Source organism: Oncorhynchus kisutch, linkage group LG14 (assembly GCF_002021735.2).
Source record: "Oncorhynchus kisutch isolate 150728-3 linkage group LG14, Okis_V2, whole genome shotgun sequence".
Lineage (NCBI taxonomy): Eukaryota > Metazoa > Chordata > Actinopteri > Salmoniformes > Salmonidae > Oncorhynchus > Oncorhynchus kisutch.
In genome coordinates this window covers 39,824,986-39,852,144 of record NC_034187.2, presented here as the reverse complement: position 1 = coordinate 39,852,144, position 27,159 = coordinate 39,824,986, and the positions used below count along the sequence as shown (strand labels likewise).

At 42.3% G+C, this 27,159-nt stretch overlaps 1 protein-coding gene across 1 annotated transcript; it reads right to left on the bottom strand.

The window, feature by feature from the left end:
- Positions 1 to 502: 502 nt before the first annotated feature.
- On the bottom strand, positions 503 to 20,027 carry LOC109903857 (zinc finger protein Rlf-like). The gene is made up of 8 exons (XM_020500854.2): positions 19,788 to 20,027; positions 9,892 to 10,046; positions 9,561 to 9,642; positions 8,628 to 8,763; positions 8,299 to 8,501; positions 7,904 to 8,040; positions 7,571 to 7,712; positions 503 to 7,422 (listed from the first exon to the last, which is right to left on the bottom strand). The coding sequence occupies exons 1-8, from the start codon at positions 19,965 to 19,967 to the stop codon at positions 2,776 to 2,778; spliced, it is 5,682 nt and encodes a 1,893-aa protein (XP_020356443.1). The 5' UTR covers positions 19,968 to 20,027; the 3' UTR covers positions 503 to 2,775.
- Between the last annotated feature and the right edge of the window lie 7,132 nt (positions 20,028 to 27,159).

Genomic DNA, 27,159 nt, shown 5'->3' with positions numbered 1-27,159 from the left:
TCAGAAGTAGAATGTGAGCTATTACCATCGGTGTTTCTGTTTTTCTACCAGGAAGCTGTACGGTGAGATTGGAGAACAAAACCATGTACTGTATTGTCAGTGTCTTTGGGTTGACTGTCTGACTAGTACAACCACCATGTTCCATCTTCCCCATTTTGCAAATCTGACATTTTCACAACCCTAGTGAAACCAGTCTATGACTTTCTGTATTATCAACTAATAAATGTATCCCTTTCTTTTGAAGAATGTAACTTAGCAATATTTTTCTATACACCGGTCTTACTCCTTATATTAAGCAATTTAGAAGTTTCAAATGTATAAATCTGAAATAAACAGTTAGACATTGTTGGAAAATGTGATATCATTTGGCAAGAAAGTATGACTGCACTAACGTTATTGCCGTTGCATAAAGCACAACAAACTATTTGAATAATTAACAGTTTATATAGTATTTATGCCTCTATAAAATATTTGTTATATACTTTCAATGTAAAGTGTTAGCAGGCTAAATAAATAGGTAATACTTTTAAATAAGAATCATCCATTGATATTTGACTGGCATCTTCCTATATACAATGGCAATACTGTGTTACTGTAGTGCACACTGCAACTAATTCTGAATGTGAGATTTTATGGACATTTAGAAAATGGGAACATGACATTCTGACATCCTGGGGGGTGGAGCAAACAAGAGCTAAAGTAAAATTGCTATTTTTTCACCATCTATGTCACCTTCACGAAACAAATCTGTATTTCTTATGAAGAGTTTATGGGCTAATCAATGTTAGGAATAATAAGGAAAATATACACAATGCAATTTCATATTTTTGAAAGGGTCGATTCAAACATTTATTATTCTTAGAAAGCATTACATGTCTGCCTACTGTACTGAAGAAATTGTGTCTTGATACTCAGAGACAAAAATGGCATGGATTCTGTCCCATGAAAGCTATATTCAGACAAATTCATAGCATTAGAATAGGCAAATGAGCTACATTGTTCTTCTGAGTGTTTTATAAAAGTTAATTAGGTAGTGAGAAGATACATACAGTGGCAAGAAAAAGTATGTGAACTCTTTGGAAATACCTGGACTTCTGCATAAATTGGTCATAAAATTTGATCTGATCTTCAGCTAGGTCACAACAATAGACAAACAGTCTGCTTAAACTAATTAAACTAAACACAAACAATTATACATTTTCATGTCTTTATTGAACACACCGTGTAAACATTCACAGTGCAGGGTGGAGAAAGTATGTGAACCATTGAATTTAATAACTGGTTGACCCTCCTTTGGCAGCAATAACCTCAACCAAATGTTTTCTGTAGTTGCGGATCAAAACAATCAGGAGGAATTTTGGACCATCCCATTCTTGGGATGTCTGGTGTGAACTGCTCTCGAGATCATGCCACAGAATCTCAATCGGGTTGAGGTCAGGACTCTGACTGGGCCACTCCAGAAGGTGTATTTTCTTCAGTTTAAGCCATTCTGTTGTTGATTTTGGGTCATTGTCCTGTTGCGTCACCCAACTTCTGTTGAGCTTCAATTGGCGGACCGATAGCCTAACATTCTCCTGCAAAATGTCTTGATAAACTTGGGAATTCATTTTTCCGTCAATGATAACAAGCTGTCCCTCCACCATACTTTACAGTTGGGATGAGGTTTTGATGTTGGTGTTCTGTGCCTTTTTTTCTCCACACACAGTGTTCTGTGTTCCTTCCAAACAACTCGACTGCAGTTTCATCTGTCCACAGAATATTTTGCCAGTAGAGCTGTGGAACATCCAGGTGCACTTTTGCAAACTTCAGACGTGCAGCAATGTTTAAAAAAACATCAATGGCTCTTTTCGTGGTGTCCTCCCATGAACAACATTCTTGTTTAGTGTTTTACATATCTTAGACTCATCAACAGAGATGTTAGCATGTTCCAGAGATTTCTGTAAGTCTTTAGCTGACACTCTAGTATTCGTCTTAACCTCATTGAGCATTCTGCGCTGTGCTCTTGCAGTCATCTTTGCAGGACGGCCACTCCTAGGGAGAGTAGCAACAGTGCTTAACTTTCTCCATTTATAGACAATTTGTCTTACCATGGACTGATGAACATCAAGGCTTTTAGAGATACTTTGGTAACCCTTGCAAGCTTTATGCAAGCGAACAATTCTTAATCTTAGGTCATCTGAGATCTCTTTTGTTCAAGGCATGGTTCACATCAGGAAATGCTTCTTGTGAATAGCAAACTCAAATTTTGTGAGTGTTTATAGGGCAAGGCAGCTCTACCAAAATCTACAATCTTGTCTCATTGATTGGACTCCAGGTGAGCTGACTCCTGACTCCAATTAGCTTTTGGAGAAGTCATTAGCCTAGGGGTTCACATAGCAGGTTTGGGAGTCACTAGAGGCTAGGGGTTCACATACTTTTTCCAACCTACACTGTGAATGTTTAAATTAAGTATTAAATATAGACAAGAAAAATACAATAATGTGTGTTATTAGTTTAAGCGAGTTTAAATCCAGGTAATTCCAAAGGGTTCACATACTTTTCTTGCCACTGTGTATCTTACATTGAAATGTTCATCATCTGACAGAAATGTAATAAAGACTGAAGAGTTTTTTATTTTATTTTTATCAGGGGGCCATTTTTCACAGGTTGAAACATGTAGGTAAATTAAAGAACTTGAGCTGCTCAGTTTGGCAACTTAAAAGATACTGATAATATCAGAGTAGTAATAACATTAGAAAAAAACAGTCTTCATATTGGACACAAAAGTGCTCAGTTCTACAAACCTTCGAGAAGTAGCTTATCATTCGTTTTTGTGGGGAAGAGGTCAAGCAAGGAAGTGAAAAACCTTGGTCTCTCAAGAACCACTACAGGCCTTTGGTGCTGCAGCTGTTTAATGGCTAGGTCACCACAACCTGTAAGAGCCTTTTCTAAGATGACGTGTAAGTTCTGGACTGATGTGTATTCCCCTGTCCTGGGAAGAGGCTTAAGTGGGGAAGAATGAGCCAGCCTGCTACAGGTAGTAGTGAGTCCCACCTGGCTGTTCTCCTTTACAAAACAGCTACGTCTGTAGGAATCCCGCCGCCGAGCTGACACCACGGGTGGATCAGGCCGGGGGTTGTTGCAGTGTGAAGCCTGGGGCCTCTCAGCATCCTTATCCTTGGAGTTCTCCTGTATGAACTTCAGGAAAGATGACTCGAATCCCATAGGTCTGTAAGTAGCCAGGTCAAATGTGCGAGGGGTGGGGCTTTGAGGCTGGGTGTCCTTTAAAATGAGAGGGTGCTCAGGGAGCTCGTTCTTACGTTTAAGTGGCTGGCGGGCTTGAGGGGAGGGCAAGGGCACAGAAATGTTTGTTGGTTTGCCACCATCTTTGCCTGAACTGTCCAAGAAGCTCTCATCAACACAGAATCTGAGGGAGGATGGGGGAGAGAGATCAAGAGCCGGTGGGTTTGAGGATCTTCGCCTTGGCCTCGCCTCTTGGCTGTGGCTGTTCTGAGTAGCAGGGTCCTCCGTGTGCCCACAAGGTTCTCCATAAAGCAAGTCATCTGCACCGACCAAAACATTCCTCTCAGCAGTTGGCTCCTCTTTGAACCCCAGTGGGTCATAGTCATCCAGTGTTTCTGCTTTGATGGAGTGCAGACTCATAGGCACAGATGGACCACCAGGGTTCTCTGGCTCTGCTTGATACTCCATCTTCAGAACTCCGTTAGGTGCCCTCGTCATATCAGGCCACACAGACAATACAGTATTCCTCTGTATCAGCTCCTCCAGTTGCTCTGCTCTAAACACAAGCTTATCCTCATTCAATTTGAAAGCCCGATTGGTTAATTTGTGGCATTTTAAATAGTGACGTCGCATACTACGTATAAATTTGACTACAGAATCACAACCCTGCACCATGCATGGGTACGCTTCACGTTGACAGCGATCTTGGCACATCTGCAAGGCCTCCTCATGGGAACGGAACACCATATCTTCAAACTTGTGTTTTGATTTGGACTCTACAATACTTTGGTCAACATTCAACATTTCACCATCATCTTCGTCATGCTCTTCACTAGTTTCTTTAGCCTTAACATCTTCGGGAGACTTTGGGCAGTGTCTCAGAGATTGCCCGAGAGGTAGTTTGGTTGCATCTTTTTGTGGCGTAGAGGATGTGAAGATAAACTTTTTTTGGCAACCAGTGACTGAAGTGTCATTGTGAGTATTCTGGAGACGAAATACAAGTGAATCATAGTAATTGAGGTGGCTAGAGAGTACATGTTTTTTCAGACTACTGCTTTGGGTGAACACTTGTGTACAGCCCTCATACTTGCAGTACATGGTCGCCTGGTAAGGATAACTCTTTCTGTGATGCTTTAGGTTACGGTTCACCTGGTAAGGATGCTCACTCTCCAAGTGACGCACCAGGCTACTGTTCAGGAGGTAAGAGGCATTACAGTTGGCGTAGCTGCACCTAAACTTCTGTAAAACTGGGTCTTCTGAAAGCATGGAAGGACATCCCATCACCTGTGAATGATGCTTCTTCTTGTGGAGATAAAGACTGTAGGTGTGACAAAAAAGCATACCACAGTCCTTGTGCTTGCACATATAAATGCTGCCCCTGCCCCTTTGCATATCTCCATCCTCACTTTCCTCCTCAAACTGATCCTGCACAGAAGATGGCGCGTGACTCCATTTCGTACTCTTGTCTCCAGACTTAGCAAATTGTACAACGTTTTGTCGCCTCCACATTATTTTCTTTTTTAGGTACTTCTGCTGCCAGGAGGGGTGTTGCCAGGTGAGGGTCTGAGAATTTTGTATAAACGAGACTGTGGGCTTGGTGGGTTCTGGGCGTTTACCCTGAACCCACTTTTTAGACCAGCTCATTTTCTCCACAACTGCCTCGCTAAGTCTATGAGTCTGAAGATAATGAACCCTCAAGTCGGTCTTCTCTCTATGGCATTTGAAGCAGAGGTGGCACTTAAATGTCAGTGACTTGAGGATCTTCATTCCTTTCACCTTCTCCTCTGAGAAATGATGCTTGTTCATGTAGTGGCGCCTTAGGGTAGTGCTAATCACACATCTAAAATTGCAGCCATTAAGCTCACATAAGTATGGTTTAGTAGAAGCTTGCAAAACATAAGGGCTGATCTGGTCTGACTCTAAGTGTTGCTCTGAGGGTAGACTGTGGGCAACAGATGGTTCAACGTTTGATGTCAATTTCCTCCTCTCACCAACAGCGGGTGGAGCTCTCTTTTGCAATAATACAATTGGGGACCTGGTTCCAACACCCTGATGGCAGGATATATTTGATGTGGTGGACCCTGACATTGGGTGGGAGGGCTCAGTATATCCATTTGTAGAGTTGGAGGGAGTCAGACTAAGCTGGCTAAGCCCAATCAAAATCTCTCTCAAATGGGCATCATCATTGGCAAGGCATGATGGAGATGTTGTGGTGTTCTTGGTAAGGGAAGGGCAAGCATTTCCCTGGTTTGATCCCTTCATTAGCAGACAAGCTGCATGTTCATGTTTGTTCTGGTCATCATTGTCCTGCTCTGTTTTGACCTTTAGACCTTTAGATTTCAAGCCCACTTCTTTGTCAAGACTGAGTTCCTTATTCTCTGCCTTGAAGTGCTCTGGATGAATACACCTCAGGTGCTTGTGAACATCTCTGGCTTTGGAGAAGGTCAATCCACACCTCTCAAAACCACAAGTGAACTTTTTTCCATCAAAGCACACAGCAACCGAGGTCATTGTGCCTTTGAGCTCCTTGCAGCTCGACACATGTGACGAGGACGCACTGCATGTATAGGAAGTAGCATTGTTTCCCCCACTGACTACCTCCTCCAGTGCAGTCTTTCTTTTACAATACTTTTTGGGTCTGGCTATGTCCTCAGTTATGGAATCAAGATGTTTTATTTTGGCCTTCCTCTGTGCCTCAAAGTCTTCCTCAGAGAAGGTAATGCCGTGTGTGGCTAAATGCCTGCTGAATTCCTTTTTAGAAAAGTAGAACTTCTTGCATTCAAGGCTTGTGCAGCTGTATGCAGCATCACGAAAGTGCTGTGCTTCATGGTGGTATACCTGCCCCAAGTCAGAGAAAGAAAGACGACATCCTTTGAGCTCACACTGGTAGCTAACTTGATAGCCATGGCTATGCTTATGTGCAACAAGCTTATTGGAGGTGCTGAAACGAGCACCACAACCTGTGACCATACAAATGTAAGGCAGGTCACCGTAGTGCAAACGCTGATGTCTTCGGTGGTGATAGGCAGACATGAAGTGTCGCCGGCAGTAAGTGCACTTTTCCCTACGGTCTTTCATTTCAAAATAATGTTTCACGTTCTGGTCCCCAACGTGGTATTCAGATTTTAAATGCACACCCAAGTACTTGGAATGCTTAAAAGTCTTTGTACAGTGAGTGGCAGGGCATGTATATATGTCATGATTCTGCAATTCAAAATGCAAGTTAATGTAATCAAATGTGACGTTATCTTCAAGTCCAGGGTACCTGGGGGCAGATGAAGCTTGTTCTAAAATGTGCTCCAAAACATCAGGATCATGTGTGGACTGGTAGTACAGCATTAAGGATGGATCAAGAGCAATCTCAACAGTCTCCAAGTTGTCCTCCTCCATTTCCTTATCCCAATCAATCCTCTTTTTGTCCTTTCTCTTTTGCCGAGTGCTTCTGGGTGGCATTCGAAGGTGTAGTTTAGTATGTGGGATAAAATCTTTTCTGCTTTTAAACTTCTTCAGGCAGACAGGGCAGGTGAAAACACCGTTGTTTTCATGCCTCTTAGAGTGAAGAAGGATTCGCGTTTCAGTAACGCTTTTCTTACAAATCTTGCAGAGGAACTTGTATTTCTTCTGAAGTGAGCCCTGCTCAACATCTGGCTTCAAAGGTGGTTTACTGTCCCACTCATTTTCCTCATCTTTATTATGACCATCAATGCCAACAATTGTCCGATTTAAGTATTCTCTTGGCATATCAACAAACCCCCTCTCCACCTCCTCCTTTACATCCTGCCCAAGACTAATCTCCTGTCCCCCCTCATCCTCATCTTCATCTGGCTCAGGGTCAAGCCCCAGCAGCCTGATGCACTGATGCTTGAGTGTTTTCCAGTCCCAGAATTCAGGGTCGAAAGGCCAGTGGGCTTTAAGTGCCAGGAGTAGTTCACACCGCAGAGAGTTGGGGATGATGGAATTTTCCTGGTCATACTTCTGATCGGTCTGCAGAGAGAGCTCTTCAAGGGAGCTGAAGGCCACATGAGAGAGGCCTAAAAGAAACTCTGTCAGCTGGCAAGCACGCAACACCTCAAGATCGTCTGGTAGGAGGCAGGCTACAGTCTTGCACACAGAAATCCTCGTCTCTGTGTCCTCTTGGTCTGGGAGCTGTAGTGCTTTAACACATAACTCCACAGACGAAGCCAGACCAAGCACCTCTGCCTGTAGAAGAAATGGGGGAAATCAGTGGCCTACAAATGTAAATTTATTTTCAAAACAAATATTTAACTAAAATAACAATTCAAAACCGCTTAACAATTTATTGCAATGACATTCAAAATGAGAGGGAGAAAAAGCTGTATTTTTCTACCTCTGTCCGAATGACGTGCACAAGGAAGAGCAGATGGTAAACGGTCTTAGCAATGGCGCCTAGCTGCAGGCAACGCTCCAGCAGTGATTCCAAAGATGGGTCAATCCTTCTCTGAAGCTTACTCCACAGCAGTGTGAGCTCCCTAGAAATGAAGCCGCATAGAGAAATATACATTAGAAAGACCCCAAAGCTACACACCAGCCCAGAACTAAGATTGGGCTAAGATTATTCAGGGTCCCTCTGCAAATAAGATCATTGTTTGCGCCTAACATGCTTTCACTTCAATTTATCCATATGCTTCCGAAGATTTGACATTGACTACTAAAAACACACCAGGAACAGTACAGGCTTTGCTGCTGCAGCTGTTGAGTTAGGAAGGTGGTACACAGGATGAAGGCCGTGTTTTCCTCCCCCTCAGTCTCCAAACTGCATGTAATATCCAGCACATCCTTACAGTCCAGTCTGGATATCTGTGGGATAAATAATAAAGGCCAAATCATGTATAGAACTACAGTTTTGTGGACCATATCACTTACATCTCAAGGGCGAATGAGTTCATACTCTACTTGTGAAGATTGCCCAACACACAACTGTCAGATTCACTATGCCATCACATTTTCTTTCATAACAGCTTTCTCTGAACGCTATTTAAATAGCAGTATAAATAACATAACTGAGCCGAGCTAAAAGACAAATGATGCTGTTCTCACAACAACACACTGACAGACCTCCATGATGGCCTCCTCACCGGGCAGCAGGTGGCAGAGGAGAGAGACGTAGGTCTGCCGGAAGGTGGTTTGGTTGGAGACAAGGTGGCATTCGGCACAGGACTTAGCCAGCACAACAGCCTTCGCCACCTCCCCCACTTTCTCCAGGTGTTTGACACGCATCTCCATGAAGCCCTCCCCCTCCAAGGCGATGTACGCCTCAACTGAAGGAGAATGACAGAGCAGCAGTAGCTTCAAATACTTCAAAAATCACAAGATTAGCCTTATTAGTCACTGCTGCTTCTTTGTGCAGCATTACCATGTCAATGCAGTAAGGTGGTGATACTGACCTTCCTCTATGTTTGTGGGGCGACCGGTGAGAAGGGCGCCAAGGACAGGGTTACTCCACGCTCCCCCCTCTCCTGTGATCTGGAGCAAGGCTTGCAGGTCTGTGCTCCCATACTCCATCAAGGCATCATGGGCCACCTGCAAAACCCGTGAGAACACACACAAAGAAAGGGGTCGGGCCACAAATGTCACCACCATGATCATCAAGGACAACAACCACCCGAGCCACTGCCTGTTCACCACGCTATCATCCAGAAGGCGAGGTCAGTACAGGTGCATCAAAGCTGGGACCGAGAGACTGAAAAACAGCTTCTATCTCAAGGCCATCAGACTGTTAAACAGCCACCACTAACATTGAGTGGCTGCTGCCAACACACTGACTCAACTCCAGCCACTTTAATAATGGGAATTGATGGGAAATGATGTAAAATATATCACTAGCCACTTTAAACAATGCTACCTAATATAATGTTTACATACCCTACATGATTCATCTCATATGTATATGTATATACTGTACTCTATATAATCTACTGCATCTTTATGTAATACATGTATCACTAGCCACTTTAACTATGCCACTTTGTTTACATACTCATCTCATATGTATATACTGCACTCAATACCATCTACTGGATCTTGCCTATGCCGCTCTGTACCATCACTCACTCATATATCTTTATGTACATATTCTTTATCCCCTTACACTTATCCCCTTACACCCTTACACTATAAGGTAGTAGTTTTGGAATTGTTAGCTAGATTACTCGTTGGTTATTACTGCATTGTCGGAACTAGAAGCACAAGCATTTCGCTACACTCACATTAACATCTGCTAACCATGTGTATGTGACAAATACAATTTGATTTGATTTGATTTGGCTAATGTGCTCTCAACACATTTACTTTTTAATCAAACAGACACCATCCTTTACCTGAACAGAACGGTAAAATTGAACCCAGGCCTCATAAGGGATTTCATTTTCAGGCACAGACAGCAACAGTTCAAAACAGCTCCTGAAAGCAAAATAACAAAAAGGACACAATGAGGGACAAGTGACAACTTGTGAAACTTCATGACACAATGTTATCCATTTCTAACATGCAGCACACAAAAAATGAAGAAGACATGCCTTTAAAAAAAAGAAGGCTATTTATTGCAGCACACAGCAGAAAGTGTGGTACTGCTCAGGTTAATTATTTTTTTTATATGTTAGTACAACCATAACAGTTTCAAACACATTATTACTCTTTGAGTTGACTCACAATGCCAGTCTCTTTAACACGAGGGCCACATTATCAGAGTCTGCGGTGAGGTGTGGCCTAGCAGCAGCGAAGCAGTTGATGGACAGGCAGTAGACCTCCAGAAGGGGAAGACCATGCTCCACAGAATTCCTGCTCCCAGCATAGTGCATCAGTGCCTGCAAAGACAGTCATGGAGGAAAGAGGTAAAAAAAAAAACACTTCCAATGACAAGTTAGTTATAAAACTTCTTTTAATTTTTTTTTTATAAACATAACGACTTAGCCAACAGCTACAGCTAGCTTAACACTCAATTACTTTCCAATTAATGGTTCAGCAGCCATACTGAACCCAGTTTAGGGTTATCTTTTTTGTTACAATGGTCTCACAATCTTGCCAAAATAGAGGAAAAAGCATAGCAAACTATGATACTACAATTTCTGTAGAAAAAAAAAAAAAAACAGTCCTGATTTCCGAATTATGTCAGAAAGGAAGAGGCGAAGCAAGAGGATTAACCAAAATCGCAACAATACAGCGATAAGCAGACAACAATTTTTTTGTATGGGACGTCTATGAGTGTCAAATTTGGTCAACAAAAAATGTAATAGCTATTTTGCTAAGTGAGGCTTATTTTGTCATTTTTAGGTTGGGAGAAATGTACCGATATACAGTGCGTTCAAAAAAGTATTCAGATCCCTTCACTTTTTTCAGATTTTGGTACGTTACAGCCTTATTCTAAAATCGCTTCAATTGTTTTTTTTACCCTTATCAATCTACACACAATACCCCATAATGACAAAGCGAAAACAAGTTTAGAATTTTTTTGCAACTTTGTTAAAAATAAAAAACAGAAATACCTTATTTACATAACTATTCAGACCCTTTGCTATGAGACTCGAAATTGAGCTCAGGTGCATCCTGTTTCCATTGAGATGTTTCTAATACTTAAGAGTCCACCTGTGGTAAATTCAATTGATTGGACATGATTTGGAAAGGCACACACCTGTCTATGTAAGGTCCCACAGTTGACAGTGCATATGTCAGAGCAAAAAACAACCAATAAGGTTGAAGTAATTGTCCTTAGAGCTCCGAGACAGGATTGTGTCGAGGCACAAATCTGGGGAAGGGTACCAACACATTTCTGCAGCATTGAAGGTCCCCAAGAACACAGTGGCCTCCCTCATTCTTAAATAGAAGAAGTTTGGAACCACCAAGAGCTGGCTTCCCGGGCAAACTAAGCAATCGGGGGAGAAGGGCCTTGGTCAGGGAGGTGACCAAGAACACAATGTTCACTGACAGAGTGCCAGAGTTCCTCTGTGGAGATGGGAGAACCTTCCAGACAGACAACCATGGTAGAGTAGAGTGGCCAGACAGAAGCCACTCCTCAGTTGAAGGCCCATGACAGCCTGCTTGGAGTTTGCCAAAAGGCTCCTAAAAGGACTCTCAGACCATGAGAAACAAAATTCTCTGTTCTGATGAAACCAAGATTGAACTCTTTGGCCTGAATGCCAAGCATCACATCTGGAGGAAACCAGACACCGCTCATCACCTGGCCAATCACAACAATGAAGCATGATGGTGGCAGCATTATGCTGTGGGGATGTTTTTCAGCGGCAGGGACTGGGAGACTAGTCAGGATTGAGGGAAAGATGAACAGAGCAAAGATCAAAGAGATCCTTTATAAAACCTGCTCAAGAGCACCTTCCAACAGGACAACGACCCTAAGCACACAAGTCTCTGAATGTCCTTGAGTGGCCCAGTCAGAGCCTGGACTTGAACCCGATTTAACATCTCTGGAGAGACTGAAAAAAGCTCTGCAGCAACGCTGACAGAGCTTGAGAGGATCTGCAGAGAAGAATGGGAGAAACTCCCCAAATACAGGTGTGCCAATCTTGGGTCTGACGCTATGAAACTGTAATCACTGCCAAAGGTGCATCAGGAAAGTACTGAGTAAAGTATCTGAAAACTAATGTGATATCAGTTTTTTATTTTTATAAATTAGCTAAAAATACAAATAAATTTAAAAAAACTATTTTTGCTTTGTCATTATGGGTTATTGTGTGTAGATTTATGAGGGAAAAAAACAATTTAATCTGTTTTAGAATAAGGCTGGAATGTAACAAAATGTGGATAGTCAAGGGGTCTGAATACTTTCTGAAAGCACTGTACGTGGAATTCTGGAAACTTTCAGAAAAACGATTTTTATATCAGAGTTGTGTCTTGTTCACACGCGTATCTGCCCTGTCATTGGCTAGAATGTTCCCAGCTGATCTCACCTCCTCCCGCCTGTCTTCCACCTTTGCAGACATTTATTTCCATTGTTAGAGCAGTCAGTCGACTATCGTGTCAATATATATTTCATCTTTATTTAACCAGGAAGGCCAGTTGAGGACACGTTCTCATTTACAACTGCGACCTGGCCAAGATAAAGCAAAGCGACACAAACAACACAGTTAAACATGGGATAAACAAACGTACAGTCAATAACGCAATCGAAAAATATATATGCAGTGTGTATAAATGTAGATCTATATAATAGATAATCTATATACACAATGTGTGCAAATGTAAATCTATATAATAGATCATCTTTGATTATGTATACTTGCGTATGGCATTTGACACAAATGTACACATCAACTTTGCTTTATTATGTTAGTGTTCAAAAAAATGTGGTTGAACCACATTAACTAGCTAGAAGGCATGTTTTTGTAGAGTGTGATAGGGTAAAATTACCTTGTTACATCAACTCGATTTTGAAACAAGACCTGCTGTAGCTAGCGAGTTGTAATAAATAACGTTTAGCTAATAAATGCACTAGCTTTGGCCAAGGTAGCTGCTTTTAGCAATGCTAGCATTTACACACTAGCGTTGCTAGGAATTAGGCCTAGTTGCAAAAAACAGAATTGTCCACCGGAAGCCATACTTAGATATTTACTCTGCCGATTGTCCGTAGGGTTGGTCGTTATGCAAGGAGAAATTGAGAAAAAGACAATGGAAAGTTTACTTAATTATAAATTCTAAACATGGGTGTGTTGTAGACCCAGTTCCTCTCAGTTTACCCCATGTCAAAATTGGGTTGGGTCGTTTTCACAGCTGTAGTGGAAGAATGAGAGAAGGTGATACTGGCGACTGATGACTTGCAGGCACCGAGGCCCAGCGTGATGACTCAATCACGATTTATGACATTGTTTGGATGGCTGACCATCTGTGGGCTATCACAGGGGTCAAACACACCTTATCCGTGTCTTTCTCCGGGGAAGCACGTTCCCACAGAATCCTGTGAGTGCAAATACCATTGGAGGAGTGAAATCCTGGCCTCCACAATCTCCAAACCTCAACCAAATTGAGATGGTTTGGGATGAGTCAGACCGCAGAGTGAAGGAAAAGCAGCCAACAAGTGCTCAGCATATGTGGGAACTCCTTCAAGACTGTTGGAAAAGCATTCCAGGTGAAGCTGGTTGAGAGAATGCCGAGTGTGTGGAAAGCTGTCATCAAGGCAAAGGGTGGCTATTTGAAAAATCTCAAATATATTTAGATTTGTTTCACTTTTTGGTTAGTACATGACTCCATGTGTTATTTCATAGTTTTGATGTCTTCACTATTATTCTACAATGTAGAAAATAGTAAAAATAAAGAAACTCTTGAGTAGGTGTTCTAAAACTATTGACCGGTAGTGTATGTGCATATTATTGTGTGAGCAGATGATGGAGTGAGTGTTAGTATGCGTGTTGGAGTATCAGAGTTCCACTCCCGCCATTACCACGAGCCCGTCCTCCCCAATTAAGGTACCACCAACCTCCTGTGGTGCATAGTGTGTAGGGCACTGTGTATGTATAGAGACATTGCAAAAATAAGAATAAAATACAGAGGCCAACTCAGTCTGTTTAGGCATTTCATTAGTTATTTAGCAGTCCTATGGCATGGGAAAAGAAGCTGTTCAGGAGCCTGTTGGTGTCAGACTTGATGCACCGGTAGCACTTGCTGTGCGGAAGCAGAAAGAAGTCTATGGCTTGGGTGGTTAGAATCTAACTATTTTCCCGGGCCTTCCTTTCACACCGCATGATAGGTCCTGGATGGCAGGGAGCTCGGCACCAGTGATGTATTGGGCTGTGCGCACCACCCTCTGTAGCGCCATGCGATTGAGGGCGGTGCTATTGCCATACCGAGCAGTGATGCAACCAGTCAATATGCTCTCAATGGTGCAGCTGTTGAACTGAGGATTTGAGGGCTTATGCCAAACCTTTTCAACCTCCTGAGGGAGAAAAGGGGCAGTCGTGCCTTCTTTACAAGTGTGGAGCATTTTAAGTTCTTAGTGATTTGGACACAGAGGAACTTGAAGCTCTCGACCCGCTCCACTGCAGCCCCATTGATGTGGATGGGGGTGTGATCACTCCCCCTTTCCTGTAGTTTACAATCAGCTCCTTGGTCTTACTGATGTTGAGGGAGAGGTTGTTGTTCAGGCCCCACACTCTCAAGTCACTGACCTCCTCCCTGCAGGCTGTCTCATCGTCGCCGGTTATCAAGCCTACCACCGGCGTGTCGTCATCAAACTTGATGATGGCGTTTGAGTTGTGCGTGGCCACGGAGTTGTGGGTAAACAGGGAGTCACAGGAGCGGACTAAGTACACACCCCTGTGGGGCCCCGTGTTGAGGTTGGAGGTCAGACAGTTGTTGTATACCATCACCACCTGGGGTTGGCCCGTCAGGAAATCTAGGATCCAGTTGCAGAGGGAGGTGTTCAGTCCCAGGGTCATAAGCTTTGTGACGAGATTGGAGGGACAAGTGTTGAACGCTGAGCTGTCGTCAAAGAACAGCATTCTCACATAGATAACCAACCTAGATAAGAGGAATACCTATGTGGAGTGCAATTGAGATTGAATGATCTATTGAGATTTCGCCATCTATATCCATCTGTGACGATGGAGTTCATGTGTGCCATAACCAGCCTCTCAAAGCACTACATGCTACAGGGCGGTAGTCATTGTGGCATGAAGTCAGAGTTCTTGGGAACAGGAATGCATGTGGTTAGCTTAAAACATGTGAGGATTACAGACTGGGACAAGGAGAGGTTGAAAATTACAGTGAATAAATACACCAGCATTATTTTTGGTGGATTTTGTGGTTTCAAGCTAGTGAGTTGAACATTCTTCATCAAGAACATGGGCAACTTTTTATTATTGACAATGAATGAGGTCAGGACAGTCAGGAGGAATTTAGGACCTTTCCTTTTTCCAAAACAGTTTCAGTTCAGCAATATTCTTGGGATGCCTGGTGTGAATCGCTCTCGTGATCATCGGGTTGAGGTCAGGACTAACTGGGTCACTCCAGAAGGCATATTTTCTTCTGTTGAAGCCATTCTGTTGTTGATTTACTTCTGTGTTTTGGGTCATTGTCCTGTTGCATCACCCAACTTCTGTTGAGCTTCAATTGGCGGACAGATAGCCTTACATTCTCCTGCAAAGTGTCTTGATAAACTTGGGAATTCATTTTTCCGTTGATGATAGCAAGCTGTCCAGGCCCTGAGGCAGCAAAACAGCTCCAAAGCATGATGCTCCCTCCACCATACTTTACAGTTGGGATGTTGGTGTGTTGTGCCTTTTTTTTCTCCACACACAGTGTTCTGTGTTCCTTCCAAACATCTCAAATGTAGTTTCATTTGCCCAAGGAATATTTTGCCAGAAGGTCTGTGGAACATGCAGATGCTCTTTTGCGAACTTTGGACAGCAGTGGCTTCTTCCGTGGTGTCCTCCCATGAACACTATTCTTGTTTCAAGTTTTATGTATAGTAGACTCGTCAACAGAGATGTTAGCATGTTCCAGAGATTTCTGTAAGTCTTTAGCTGACACTAGGATTCTTCTTGAGCATTCTGTGCTGTGCTCTTACAGTCATCTTTGCAGGACGGCCACTCCTAGTTCAGCAACAGTGCTGAACTTTCTCCATTTATAGACTATTTGTCTTACCGTGGACTGATGAATATCAAGGCTTTTAGAGATTATTTTGTAACCCTTTCCAGCTTTATGCAAGTCAACCATTTCTGAGATCTCTTTTGTTAGAGGCATGGTTTACATCAGGCAATGCTTCTTGTGAAGAGCAAACTCAAGTTTTTTTGAGTGTTTTAGCTTTTGAAGAAGTCATTGGCCTAGGGGTTCAAATACTTTTTCCAACCTACACTGTGAATGTTTAAATTATGTATTCAATATAGAAAAGAAAAATACATTAATTTGTGTGTTATTAGTTTAAGCAGACTGGGTTTGTCTGTTGTTGTGACAGATGAAGATCAGCTCTAATTGTATGACCAATTTATGCAGAAATCCAGATAATTCCAAAGGGTTCACATACTTTTTCTTGCCACTGTTATTGCTACAGTTACTATCAATATATCATTAAAAACTGTTTTCCAGATTGTATTTTGGCAATTATTTTTCGCAATGTGAATATTGGGTCGCTACTGGGACAACCTGGTTCAGTTTGGGTCCCAAGGCAAAACCAGTTGAGAACAACTGGTCTACGGCATACTTGCATGCGGTGTCGGAATAGGATCGAATCCGACCTACTGCCTGCCCCTTTGACACAACCTCTATCTTTCCCCACTGTCATCCCCGCTCTCTATCTGTTCAATAAAGTCTGAAAAGATCTTTAAAAATGTAAAAATAAACCATAAATGCACTAGCTAGGAAAGCTATTTATTTCCTGGCTACCAGTCCACATCGCTCTGGCCAACTGACGTTTCTTCTCCACAATGAGTCTGGATTTGCCTCCCTCCAACGTTTTCTAGAATGCGAACACATTCTGATCATTCTGATTAGTCAGAGAAACTGATGGCTTGGGCCAGAGCCGGCCTACAAGATATCATTATCAATTTTGATACTCTGATTGGTTAAAGACCAGTCAATTGCCGATTCATTTGTTTTGTACAACGCCACTTATTTTGAAGTCACACAAACAACATCTAGGGTAGTGTTGTCACAATACCAAATTGTTGACTTTGATACCGATATGAGGTTTAGTATCACAATACTCGATACCTCCAGCAAAAAAAGAATGAAAAAAAGGCATATTAGCCAAAGTCACAGAATGGCACTTGATCCAGACAGATCTTTTATTATTATACAACCATACAATCAATTTGACGGATTATTTAACCACATATCATAATGGTAATCTTTTATTCGAACGGTAAATCTCTCATCTACTGATAAATTGGGTAAATCAAAATGTTGCCTAGGCCTATTCACAATAGGTAAATGCAGTGTGTGCATGGATTGAGTTTTTGAGCTTGTTTAGGCTGATTTCATAGGGCTACAGATTTTTAAAAAACTTTAAAAAACTGGGACTTATTTTATTGTACTGATTAACACTATTGCATAGAAGACGCAATCTCCTCTTTTATAAAAGTGTGCTGTTTCTTTAAGACTAATGATATCATTCACACACACATTCAGTACAGGATGGACCAAATATGATCTTGACTGGGAGAGATGCGAGGTGGGGGAGATTAAGTCAATTAATAAAGCTTTTGGTGACAATCAGCTTTGAAATCACCAATATTTTGCGTTACATTTTACATAAACAATGTAATAGGGTAGTGAATTGATGTTAGCTGTAAACTAGCAAGGAAATTTAACCCACAAAGCAGGAAGCTACTGGTATCTTTTTGCTTTGTACAAAGTGTTCTAGTCTGTATAGGACATTGTTTTGCGAACAGTAATTAACAGTTTCAACATTTCTACATGCCGCGTTGCATTATTCAAGTGTGTTAACTTCTGTGCTGCATAAGTGATGATGCAGCCCAGACTCTCAGTGATTGCAGTGGTTTCTCAGAATAGGCTAGAGCTAGCAATGAGTAAGTGGAGCAGGCTCTTGTGCTATAAGGGGACATCGGCTTCGCTGAGAGAGACTTGATCCTCTCTCAACCAGTAGACGACATGAGACATTTGAAAGAAGTACAAAAAGTAAAACATATGAATTGAAAAAGTACCTAAGTTTCGGTATACCATGCAATACTATTGTAGGGTGGCATTTTCAAATTTACATTCAGGGTGAGTCGTCAGACAAAGCTAATTGATAAGTAATGAAGAACTCTTGCCCTGAAGGCCGGTCATAATTATGCTAAACCCTGCCTATTTCTACCATTTATCTTCTCAAATCTGATGTTAAACCTAACCACACCAATAACCTTAAACTAAGACCAACAATCAAATTGTTGTTTTCATGAATTTTTACAATAGACAATTTTGACTGACTGTTGTATTAACTAGTGACAACCCTGCAGGCCTATTCACATGCATGCCTGCAAGTGCCTGATTTCCAGCTAGCCCTGATAAACAAAACGTGATGCCATCCAGCCCAGTTCAGCTTTTACTGTAAACATTTAAAATGTTGCAAAGAGCAACAACATAAACTAGCTACTTGTTTGTATGTACTGGATTTAGCATCAAAAATATTTTTGCAAGCCTTATTGTCAACCTGGAGCACTGACCGTCTCCCTCTCTGACTAGCCCTTGATCAGGACTCAGTTCCAATGCATTACACATAATAGGCTGACCACAGCGCTCGCATAGTGCGTGCGAGCGTTGCAAAATAATTGTAGAAATCTATGTTATTCAATAATTGCGCCAACGAGCGTCTGCGTTGCCACGGGCTGAAATAGAAGTCATTCCTATTTCTGACGCAGGTCGCGATGCAAGTCCTGCCTCTCCCATCTCCTCATTGGTTTATAGAAGCAGGTACCCAGGTGCCATCTCCTCATTGGTTATACCCACGTGGGTGATTGAAAGACAAACTGTTGCCGTGGTAATACTATGAAAGTGTAGATGCCAATCACCATATAAGTTAAAGATGAAAAAGCCTGGAATGTAGGAGAGATGATTAGAAACGATTCGGTTGACCGTTTTCATGTGCGGATTAATTGTCGGAGTAGAGAACCTTGTGCATTTCAGGTGAAATAACAACCTAATGTTTATATCCCAGGACAAATTAGCTAGCAACAGCAAGCTAGCTAAATAGGACAAATTAGCTGGCTAAATTTCCATACATGTTTAACCCTTTTTGACCTGTCCACAAATTAATGTAATTGGTTCAGAGTTTGTTTAGATATTGTAACCTGCGTGTCGTGATCGCTTTTGGTGTAGGTGGACAAAATACATTTATGCACGATGGCGCACGCGCGGTTCCGTGTACGCGCGACGCTCTGAACACGCATCGCTTGCCGTATGGTTTTGGAAACATTAAGGACCTTATCTGTCATATTGGCGCGTATTTTTTTTGTAAACAAAAGGTTAAATTGATAGACCTTTATCGGGTTAGGATTCCCAAATGTCCATATTTCAATGTAATAGCGCTTGTTTCCGAAAACAAACTTAAGATAGTTAATTAGCACAGGTATGTATGTAAACGGAATACAGAAAAATACTGTAGGCTGCAACTGTGTCAAAACAGTGTACAGTAAGTGTCTTTTGCCTTTGTGAAATAGTTTTGTGATATGAATGTAGAGGGATTTATGTTTATAGAACTGTAACGTTACTGCAATTGATAACCGTTTCATGTTTAGATGGAGCATTATTTGGTTGTTTTGGCTTCCAGAACATAAGGTCCTTGGACTAAGGTGTAACGTTAGGCTCCTTTAGTCCAACACTGGGCTACTGTACCTCAAGCTTGTAGAACAACCATGTCAACATTGCTAACGTGTTAACTAGCTGTCTAGAGTTAGAACCACTGACGATAGCATGTTGTCTTTTGCACATTGGAGGCATGTAATACAGCTCTGTTATACTTTGCGTTGCTTATAGTCGTGCATAAATGTAGATTGTTCGCTTATCCTGGTAAATGTTCTACCTAGTTAGCAACTAAAGGCCATATTGGCGCATACAGCCAACATCGTTCCTTTTCCTTTCAGTTTTGCGTGCACGCTAGTTACCTGGCAGAAGTTGTCGCAATATTCGGTGGAAGATATTTCCGAAATGTCTTGTTGCCAGAGCGTTGCTTCCAGCGCTCTCAAGTTAGTCAGCAAGCCTTCCATGGCGACGAAAGTGTCCTCGGCAGTATTAGACAGCCGATTACTCCAGTCGGGTGCTGGTTCAACATCACTATCCGCCATCCTCACTCCCCGCCACCGCGCGTATGCAGCCTGTCATGTGATCGGCGAGCACTCACCACTGCTCCAGGTAATGACATTTGGTTATGGTAACTATACCTTTCATCTGTTGTTCCATCATATTTTTTTGCATAGGAATTTAATTTATTGTAAACGACTATATATTCTATTCAATCACATACTGCTGAAAAAAAATACCCCGAAATAGTCCACTCCCAGAGACGCTGCAATTCTACACAGTTAAGAGTATATTAGTGTCAAAGCCTGCTGTACTACAGGTAGATAACATAAATATATATATTTCAACCTTTATTTAAGTAGGCAAGCCAGTTAAGAACAATAAGAATTAGTATGTATAATGACAGCCAAACTCAGAAGACGCTGGGCCAATTGTGCGCCGCCTTATAAGACTGTGATACAGCCTGGTTTTAATAGTTTCAAATCAAACTATTATATATGAATCTATCTGCAATGGTCGCATTATTGTGTGCATGTAACCGTAATCAATGTTTTTGTGATGTCATGTAGCTTTCAATTTATTGAGCAGTTGTATTGTGTAGGCCCACGGCACATTGACTCTACTGGTACCCCCCTGTATATAGTCTCACTATTGTTTTTTTCACTGCGGCTCATGAATTACGTGTTACTTTTATTACTTATTCTTATCTGTATTTTTTTTAAACTGCATTGTTGGTTAGGGGCTCATAAGTAAGCATTTCACTAAGGCCTGTTGTATTCGGTGCATGTGGCTAATAAAATGTGATTTGATTTGCATAGTCCTTGGCAGCAATGTCAGAAATGGATGTACTGTATGTGTAGCAGCAATAAGCCACAGATATTTTGGGAAAAGTAAATCCAATGTACTCTGGCAAATCTAACATATTATGAACTAAGCAGATATTTCAGCGAATTACAAAATAGCACGCTGGCCCGTTAAGACTGGCTCGCAATCCTTTGGGGAATGGATTGGATCTGGAAAATGAGAAAGCAATGTTGATACGCTTGCAGCAACAGGGAAGGTGCGGACTTGTCGCTACATAATGAATATTTATACAGAGTACATTTTAAACGTAATTTGTGGCTATATTTCCCATAAATATTTTGCACCAATTGTCTAGTAGAGTGCATGTCTGCGATTGTCTAATACGTAATGTAAATTCAACATGTCTTGTATCTGAAAAACACAATTGTTATTTTTCTTCTAACATGTTAAATGTTTTTAGCTGTATTTAAAATAAGTGGACACATTTTATTATACATTTTTTTTACTAAGATTTTATAAATTGAACAGTTACCCCCGTCGTTTTATTAGTGGGTTGGATGTCTACCACAGCTGGTAGCAAGCTCTCAACCCCCAACTTAAAGCATTATTTGTTTGGCTCACAAACTCATGTTCCTCCCTCCCCAACCTGGTCTCAGAACATTTAGTATTATTCTGTATGTAAATCCGAAACATGACATTTAGTATGGTATGCTACCTTCCTTATGGTATTTATTAATTTGTGGATGTCCATCACCCATTTCCTATGAAATATTGTAAAAAGGGATTATTGTAAAAGGGATTAAATAGTGTTTTCCCCTCATGAATTTTGCAAATGTAGAAAAAATAAACTGAAATATTACATTTATATAAATACTCAGTACTTTGTTGAAGAACCTAAGGCAGCGATTACAGCCTTGAGTCTTCTTGGTTATGACGCTACAAGCTTGGCACACCTGTATTTGGGGAGTTTTTCCCATTCTTTTCTGCAGATCCTCTCAAGCTCATCAAGTTGGATGGGGAGTGTCGCTGCACACCTATTTTTAGGTCTCCAGAGATGTTCAATCAGGTTCAAGCCCAGGCTCTGGTTGGACCAGTCAAGGACGTTGAGACTTGCTCCGAACCCACTCCTGCATTGTCTTGGCTGTGTGCTTATGGTCGTTGTCCTGTTGGAAGGTGAACCTTCGCCTCAGTCTGAGGTCTTCATTGAGGATCTTTATGTTCTTTGCTCCGTTAATCTTTCCCTTGATCCTGACAAGTCTCCCAGTTTCTACAGCTGAAAAACACCCCTACTGCATGATGCTGCCACCACCATGCTTCACTGTAGGAATGGTGACAGGTTTCCTCCAGACGTGCTGATTGGCATTCTGGCCAAAGAGTTCAATCTTGGTTTCACCAGACTAGAGAATCTTGTTTCTTATGGTCTGAGAGTCCTTTAGGTCCCTTTTCACTAACTCCAAGCAGGCTGTCATGTGCCTTTAACTGAGGAATGGCTTCTGTCTGACCACTCTACAATAAAGGCCTGATTGGTGGAGTGCTGCAGAGATGGTTTTCCTTCTGGAAGGTTCTCCCATCTCCACAGAACTCTGGCACTCTGTCAGTGAACATTGTGTTCTTGGTCACCTACCTGACCAAGGCCCTTCTCTCCGATTGCTTAGTTTGGCCGGGCAGCCAGCTCTAGGAAGAGTCTTGATGGTTCCAAACTTCTTCCATTTAAGAATGAGGGAGACCACTGTGTTCTTGGGGACTTTCAATGCTGAATAAATGTTTTTGTACCCTTCCCCAGATCTGTGGCTCGACACAATCCTGTCTCAGAGCTCTACGGACATTTACTTCAACCTTATTGGTTGGTTTTTGCTCTGACATGCACTGTCAACTGTGGGACCTTATGTAGACCTGTGTGCCTTTCCAAATCATGTCCAATCAATTTAAATTTACCACAGGTGCACTCCAATCAAGTTGTGGAAAGATATTCAAGATCAATGGAAACAGGATTCACCTCAGCTCAATTTCGAGTCCCATCGCGAAGGGTCTGAATACTTATTTACATAAGGTATTTCAGTTTATTTATTTTGAATGCATTTGTTTTGTCGTTATTGGGGTATTGTGTGTAGATTTGAGGGGGAGGGAAACGATTGAATCCATTTTAGAACATGGCTGTAACGTAACAAAATGTGGAAAAAGTCAAGGGGTCTGAATACTTTCGAAAGGCACTGTACATCTCCTTGCATTGTCAACTAAACAATTCAATATTCATTTTGTAATATAGTAAATAGCCTAAAGGCTAGCTTAGAAACTAATGTAACATTCAACCTTAAAATGAGTAATAGTTCCATGTCCACATTCTGAGGTTACCGTTAATATAAATGTAGTTGCTCTAAAAATCTGTACAGAATCTTGAACGAAAGCACTGACCGACAGGGAACGTCAATGGATGTTGAAATTCAGACATCAATTTTTTACAAGTTTGAACAGTACAGTCAGGGGTTAGGGTGATTCTAAGGGCCTGTGACCCTAAAAATGGGCCATAAAAATTGAAATTTAGGTTTAAAAAAAATCTATATTCAATTATTAACCTATCATCATTAATATCATATTTTATTTACAATGTATTAATAAAACTAACGTTTTTTTTGTTTTTGGCAACAAAAAAAGTACACATCCAGAGAGCCTCTGTATTGCCCAACCTTCCCCCCTCTATTTACATGAAATGGTTCGGTCCTGCCCCCAAACCAGGCACAAACTATACTTGCTAGCAGTGAATTGCTAGTGAGGAGTGCCGGTAGAGCATCATGTCTCAGCTTCCTAAAGATAAATCTGGCTTCCAAAAACGGAAAGACAGGAGAAAGAAAAGAAAGGGCGACAGCATGTCATTCAATTTTTCACAGAGGAACGTGGGTGTAGTCCGTGAATGGTGGAAATTAACCTGTTAGCTTAGTCCATCTTGAAATAGGCTCTTTTTGCTCCCCCAACATTCTCGTTAGTTTCTTAATATATTGACAGAAAATTCGGTGTTTACATTTCGCTCCTTTAGGCGACATTTAATCAATGCAGGCAAACTTTTAGCAAGTTATTTGTTTTAATATGCTTTGTGTTGTAGTCACGACAGACAAAGATATATAAATATATACAGTTAAGCATATATTGTCAACCAGCACATTAATAAAGTAAGTAACAACTGGTTTCCGTTTCCTGTGTAACATCAATATTGCTACATGTTCTTTTTTCTTAAAAAAAATATTTTTTACAACAAAGGCAGACTCCACCTAACTTTGGCTTGTAGTCCATGTCTGCAATAAATTGGAATGTGAACTGAATGTTCGTTTACTGTCTCTGACTGTCCATTTCTTTCTTTTTTTTTTTACCTTCACACAAATTCTTTCAGGTGTATATGTCTTCGGATGGCCCTACCAGACCTTGTGTGGGCAGTGTTGATTACATCAGGAGGTGCTTGACCTGAGATGTTTGGATCTTCTTGTTGAGGTGTAGCATTCAACTCTAGATTGTGTTCAGTACCGTGCTGGGCGTCAGCTGGTGCTCTGTTTACTGGCTCTGTGCCAGGCTCCTCAACAGTGGGGAAATCCTTTATTTCACTGCTCTTCCTCAGGTGTCGCCTGTACCTCCTGAAGACTTGGCCCTGTTCTGTATTCACCTCGTAGGACCTTTGCTCCACAGGTCTGACTACTGTGGCCCTCTGCCACCACTGTTTCTGTCCTGTGAGTGGCTGAACTCTCACCCTGTCATCTCGTTGCAGCTCTGTGAGATCCTGAGCGGAGGTGTCGTAGTACTTTGCCTGTTTCTGTTGTCTTTCTTTTAACTTCTCCAGCTGACAGTTTGCCATCCCCGGTCTCAAAAGATTTTAACTCATTGTAAATAGTGTCTTTGTACGTCTTCCCATGAGCACCATTGCAGGGCTGCTGTCTGTTCCTTGTGACGGAGTATTTCTGTGATCCAGCAGGGCCAGGTATGGGTCAGCACCTGCTCTCTTTACTTTTGCCATCAGTCTTTTGTCTGTTTTCACTCCCGATTCCACTTTCCCATTACTTTGCGAGTATCCTGGAGACAATGTTTTGTGTGTAAAGTCCCAAGCCTTGCTGAAATGTTGGAACTTGTCTGAAGAGCACTGGGGTCAGTGTCTGAGTAAAGGATGTCCGGTATCCCATGATATGCAAAGTGTGTCTTCAGTTTTCGAATGACTGTTTTTGACTGTGTGTTCTCCAAATGGTCCACTTCCCAGAAGTTGAAGAGATAATCAACTGTGACCATGTAGTCTCTGTCGTTGAACTGGAACAGGTCAGTCCCTATTTTTTTCCCAGGGACGCTTTGGTGCTTTGTGTGGCCTCAACGTTTCTTTCTGCTGCTTCATACCCCATGCAATGCAGGTGCTACATTGTGCCATGCATGTTCTCAGCTGTGCATTCATGCCTGGCCAGTAGACACACTCGCGAGCTCTTCTCAGACATCCCTCTGTTCCTATGTGTGAGGAATGGATTCTCTGCATTATCTCTGACCTGAGGGCAGTAGGCACAACGACTCGCTCACCTCTGAAGATAACTCCATTTTGCATACTCAGCTCACCTCTGTTGTGAAAATACATGGCTACTTCCAAGGGTGAATGTCCTTTCACTTCAGGCCACCCCTGCAGGATCACATTTTTCAGTGTCTGGAGCTCCTTGTCCAGCTCAGTGGTTCTCTGGATGTGCTTTAGTCTCTCGCTTGACACAGGCAGGTAGTGTATCATATTGATTGATTCCACTTCGACCTCCATAAGGCCTCTGTTGTCTTGTTTTGTGAGGTACGCCCTCCTCAGGGTGTCGGCCAGCACCACATGTTTTCCCGGAACATATCGGAGACTGACCTCGTAGTTTTGGAGTCTCATGAGTATGCGTTGTAGTCTTTTTGGTGTGCTGAGGAGAGGCTTTGTCATGATGCTCTCTAGAGGTCTTGTGATCTGACTGCACGTCGACAGTTTGTCCATATGTGAATTGGTAGAACCTCTCCATGCCAAACATCACTGCAAGCAGCTCCTCTATCTGTGCATACCCTTTTTCAGTGTCTGTCAGGGCTCTGCTGGCGTAAGCTATTGGTTGTCCTCCCTGCATCAAGGCTGCTCCTAACCCACTCTCTGAAGCATCACACGGTAGTACAAGCTGCTCTGTTGGGTTGTAGTATATCAGCACAGGGGTCTGTGCAATGCTATCCCTGATTTTATTGAAAGCCTGCTCATGTCTCTCTGACCACTCCCACAGTGAGTCCTTGTGTGTTAGCTGTCGCAGTGGCTCGCAGAGCTCCGTGGCTAGGTAGTTTACCATGCCCAGGAAGCACTGCACCCCCTGCACATCTGTAGGCCTAGGCATCTGTTTGATGGCTGTCACTTTTCCTGGGTCCACTTTCAACCCCGTTGATGTTAGCAGGTGGCCAATGTAGGGCACTTCCTTCAGCCTGAGCTGCAGCTTCTCCGGATTCAGCTTGAAATTGAGCTTCCTGCATCTGTCCAGGAGCATTTTCAGGTTTTTGGTCATGGTCCAGAGTCGCCGCTTCATCATTGTCTCCTCCTCCCACAATCAGGATGTCATCTGCAATGATTTTGACTCCTGGAAGACCTTCCATTGCCTGGTTCAACTTCCTCTGAAAGATCTCTGGGGCCTGGACTGATTCCCATTGGCATGCGCAGCCACCTGTAGCATCCCATGGGAGTAGAGAACGTGGTGAGATAGCTGATTCCTCCTCCAGTTCCACATGCCAAAATCCGTTTTTTTACATCACAAACAGAACATGCGTGCTCTGTTCAGATCTGGCAGCACGTCTTCAATAGTGGGAAGTGAGTAATGGCTCCTCTTGAGTGCCTTGTTGAGAGGTTTCGGATCAATACACACTCTTAGCTTTCCAGGCGGTTTCTTCACTACGATCAGGCTGCTAATCCAATCTGTGCTCTGGTCAGATGAAACCAAAATTGAACTTTTTGGCAACAATGCAAAACGTTATGTTTGGCGTAAAAGCAACACAGCTCATCACGTTATGTTTGGCGTAAAAGCAACACAGCTCATCACCCTGAACATACCATCCCCACTGTCAAACATGGTGGCGGCAGCATCATGGTTTGGGCCTGCTTTTCTTCAGCAGGGACAGGGAAGATGGTTAAAATTGATGGGAAGATGGATGGAGCCAAATACAGGACCATTCTGGAAGAAAACCTGATGGAGTCTGCAAAAGACCTGAGACTGGGAAGGAGATTTGTCTTCCAACAAGACAATGATCCAAAACATAAAGCAAAATCTACAATGGAATGGTTCAAAAATAAACATATCCAGGTGTTAGAATGGCCAAGTCAAAGTCCAGACCTGAATCCAATCGAGAATCTGTGGAAAGAACTGAAAACTGCTGTTCACAAATGCTCTCCATCCAACCTCACTGAGCTCGAGCTGTTTTGCAAGG

Coding starts and splice junctions, on each gene's coding strand:
- LOC109903857 (XM_020500854.2), bottom strand. CDS start 19,967: ATGGCGGATAGTGATGTTGAACCAGCACCCGACTGGAGTAATCGGCTG. Junction 8,764..9,560: donor AATTTTACCGTTCTGTTCAG/GTAAAGGATGGT, acceptor CGGGTTTTGCAG/GTGGCCCATGATGCCTTGAT. Junction 8,041..8,298: donor GTGAGGAGGCCATCATGGAG/GTCTGTCAGTGT, acceptor TTTATCCCACAG/ATATCCAGACTGGACTGTAA.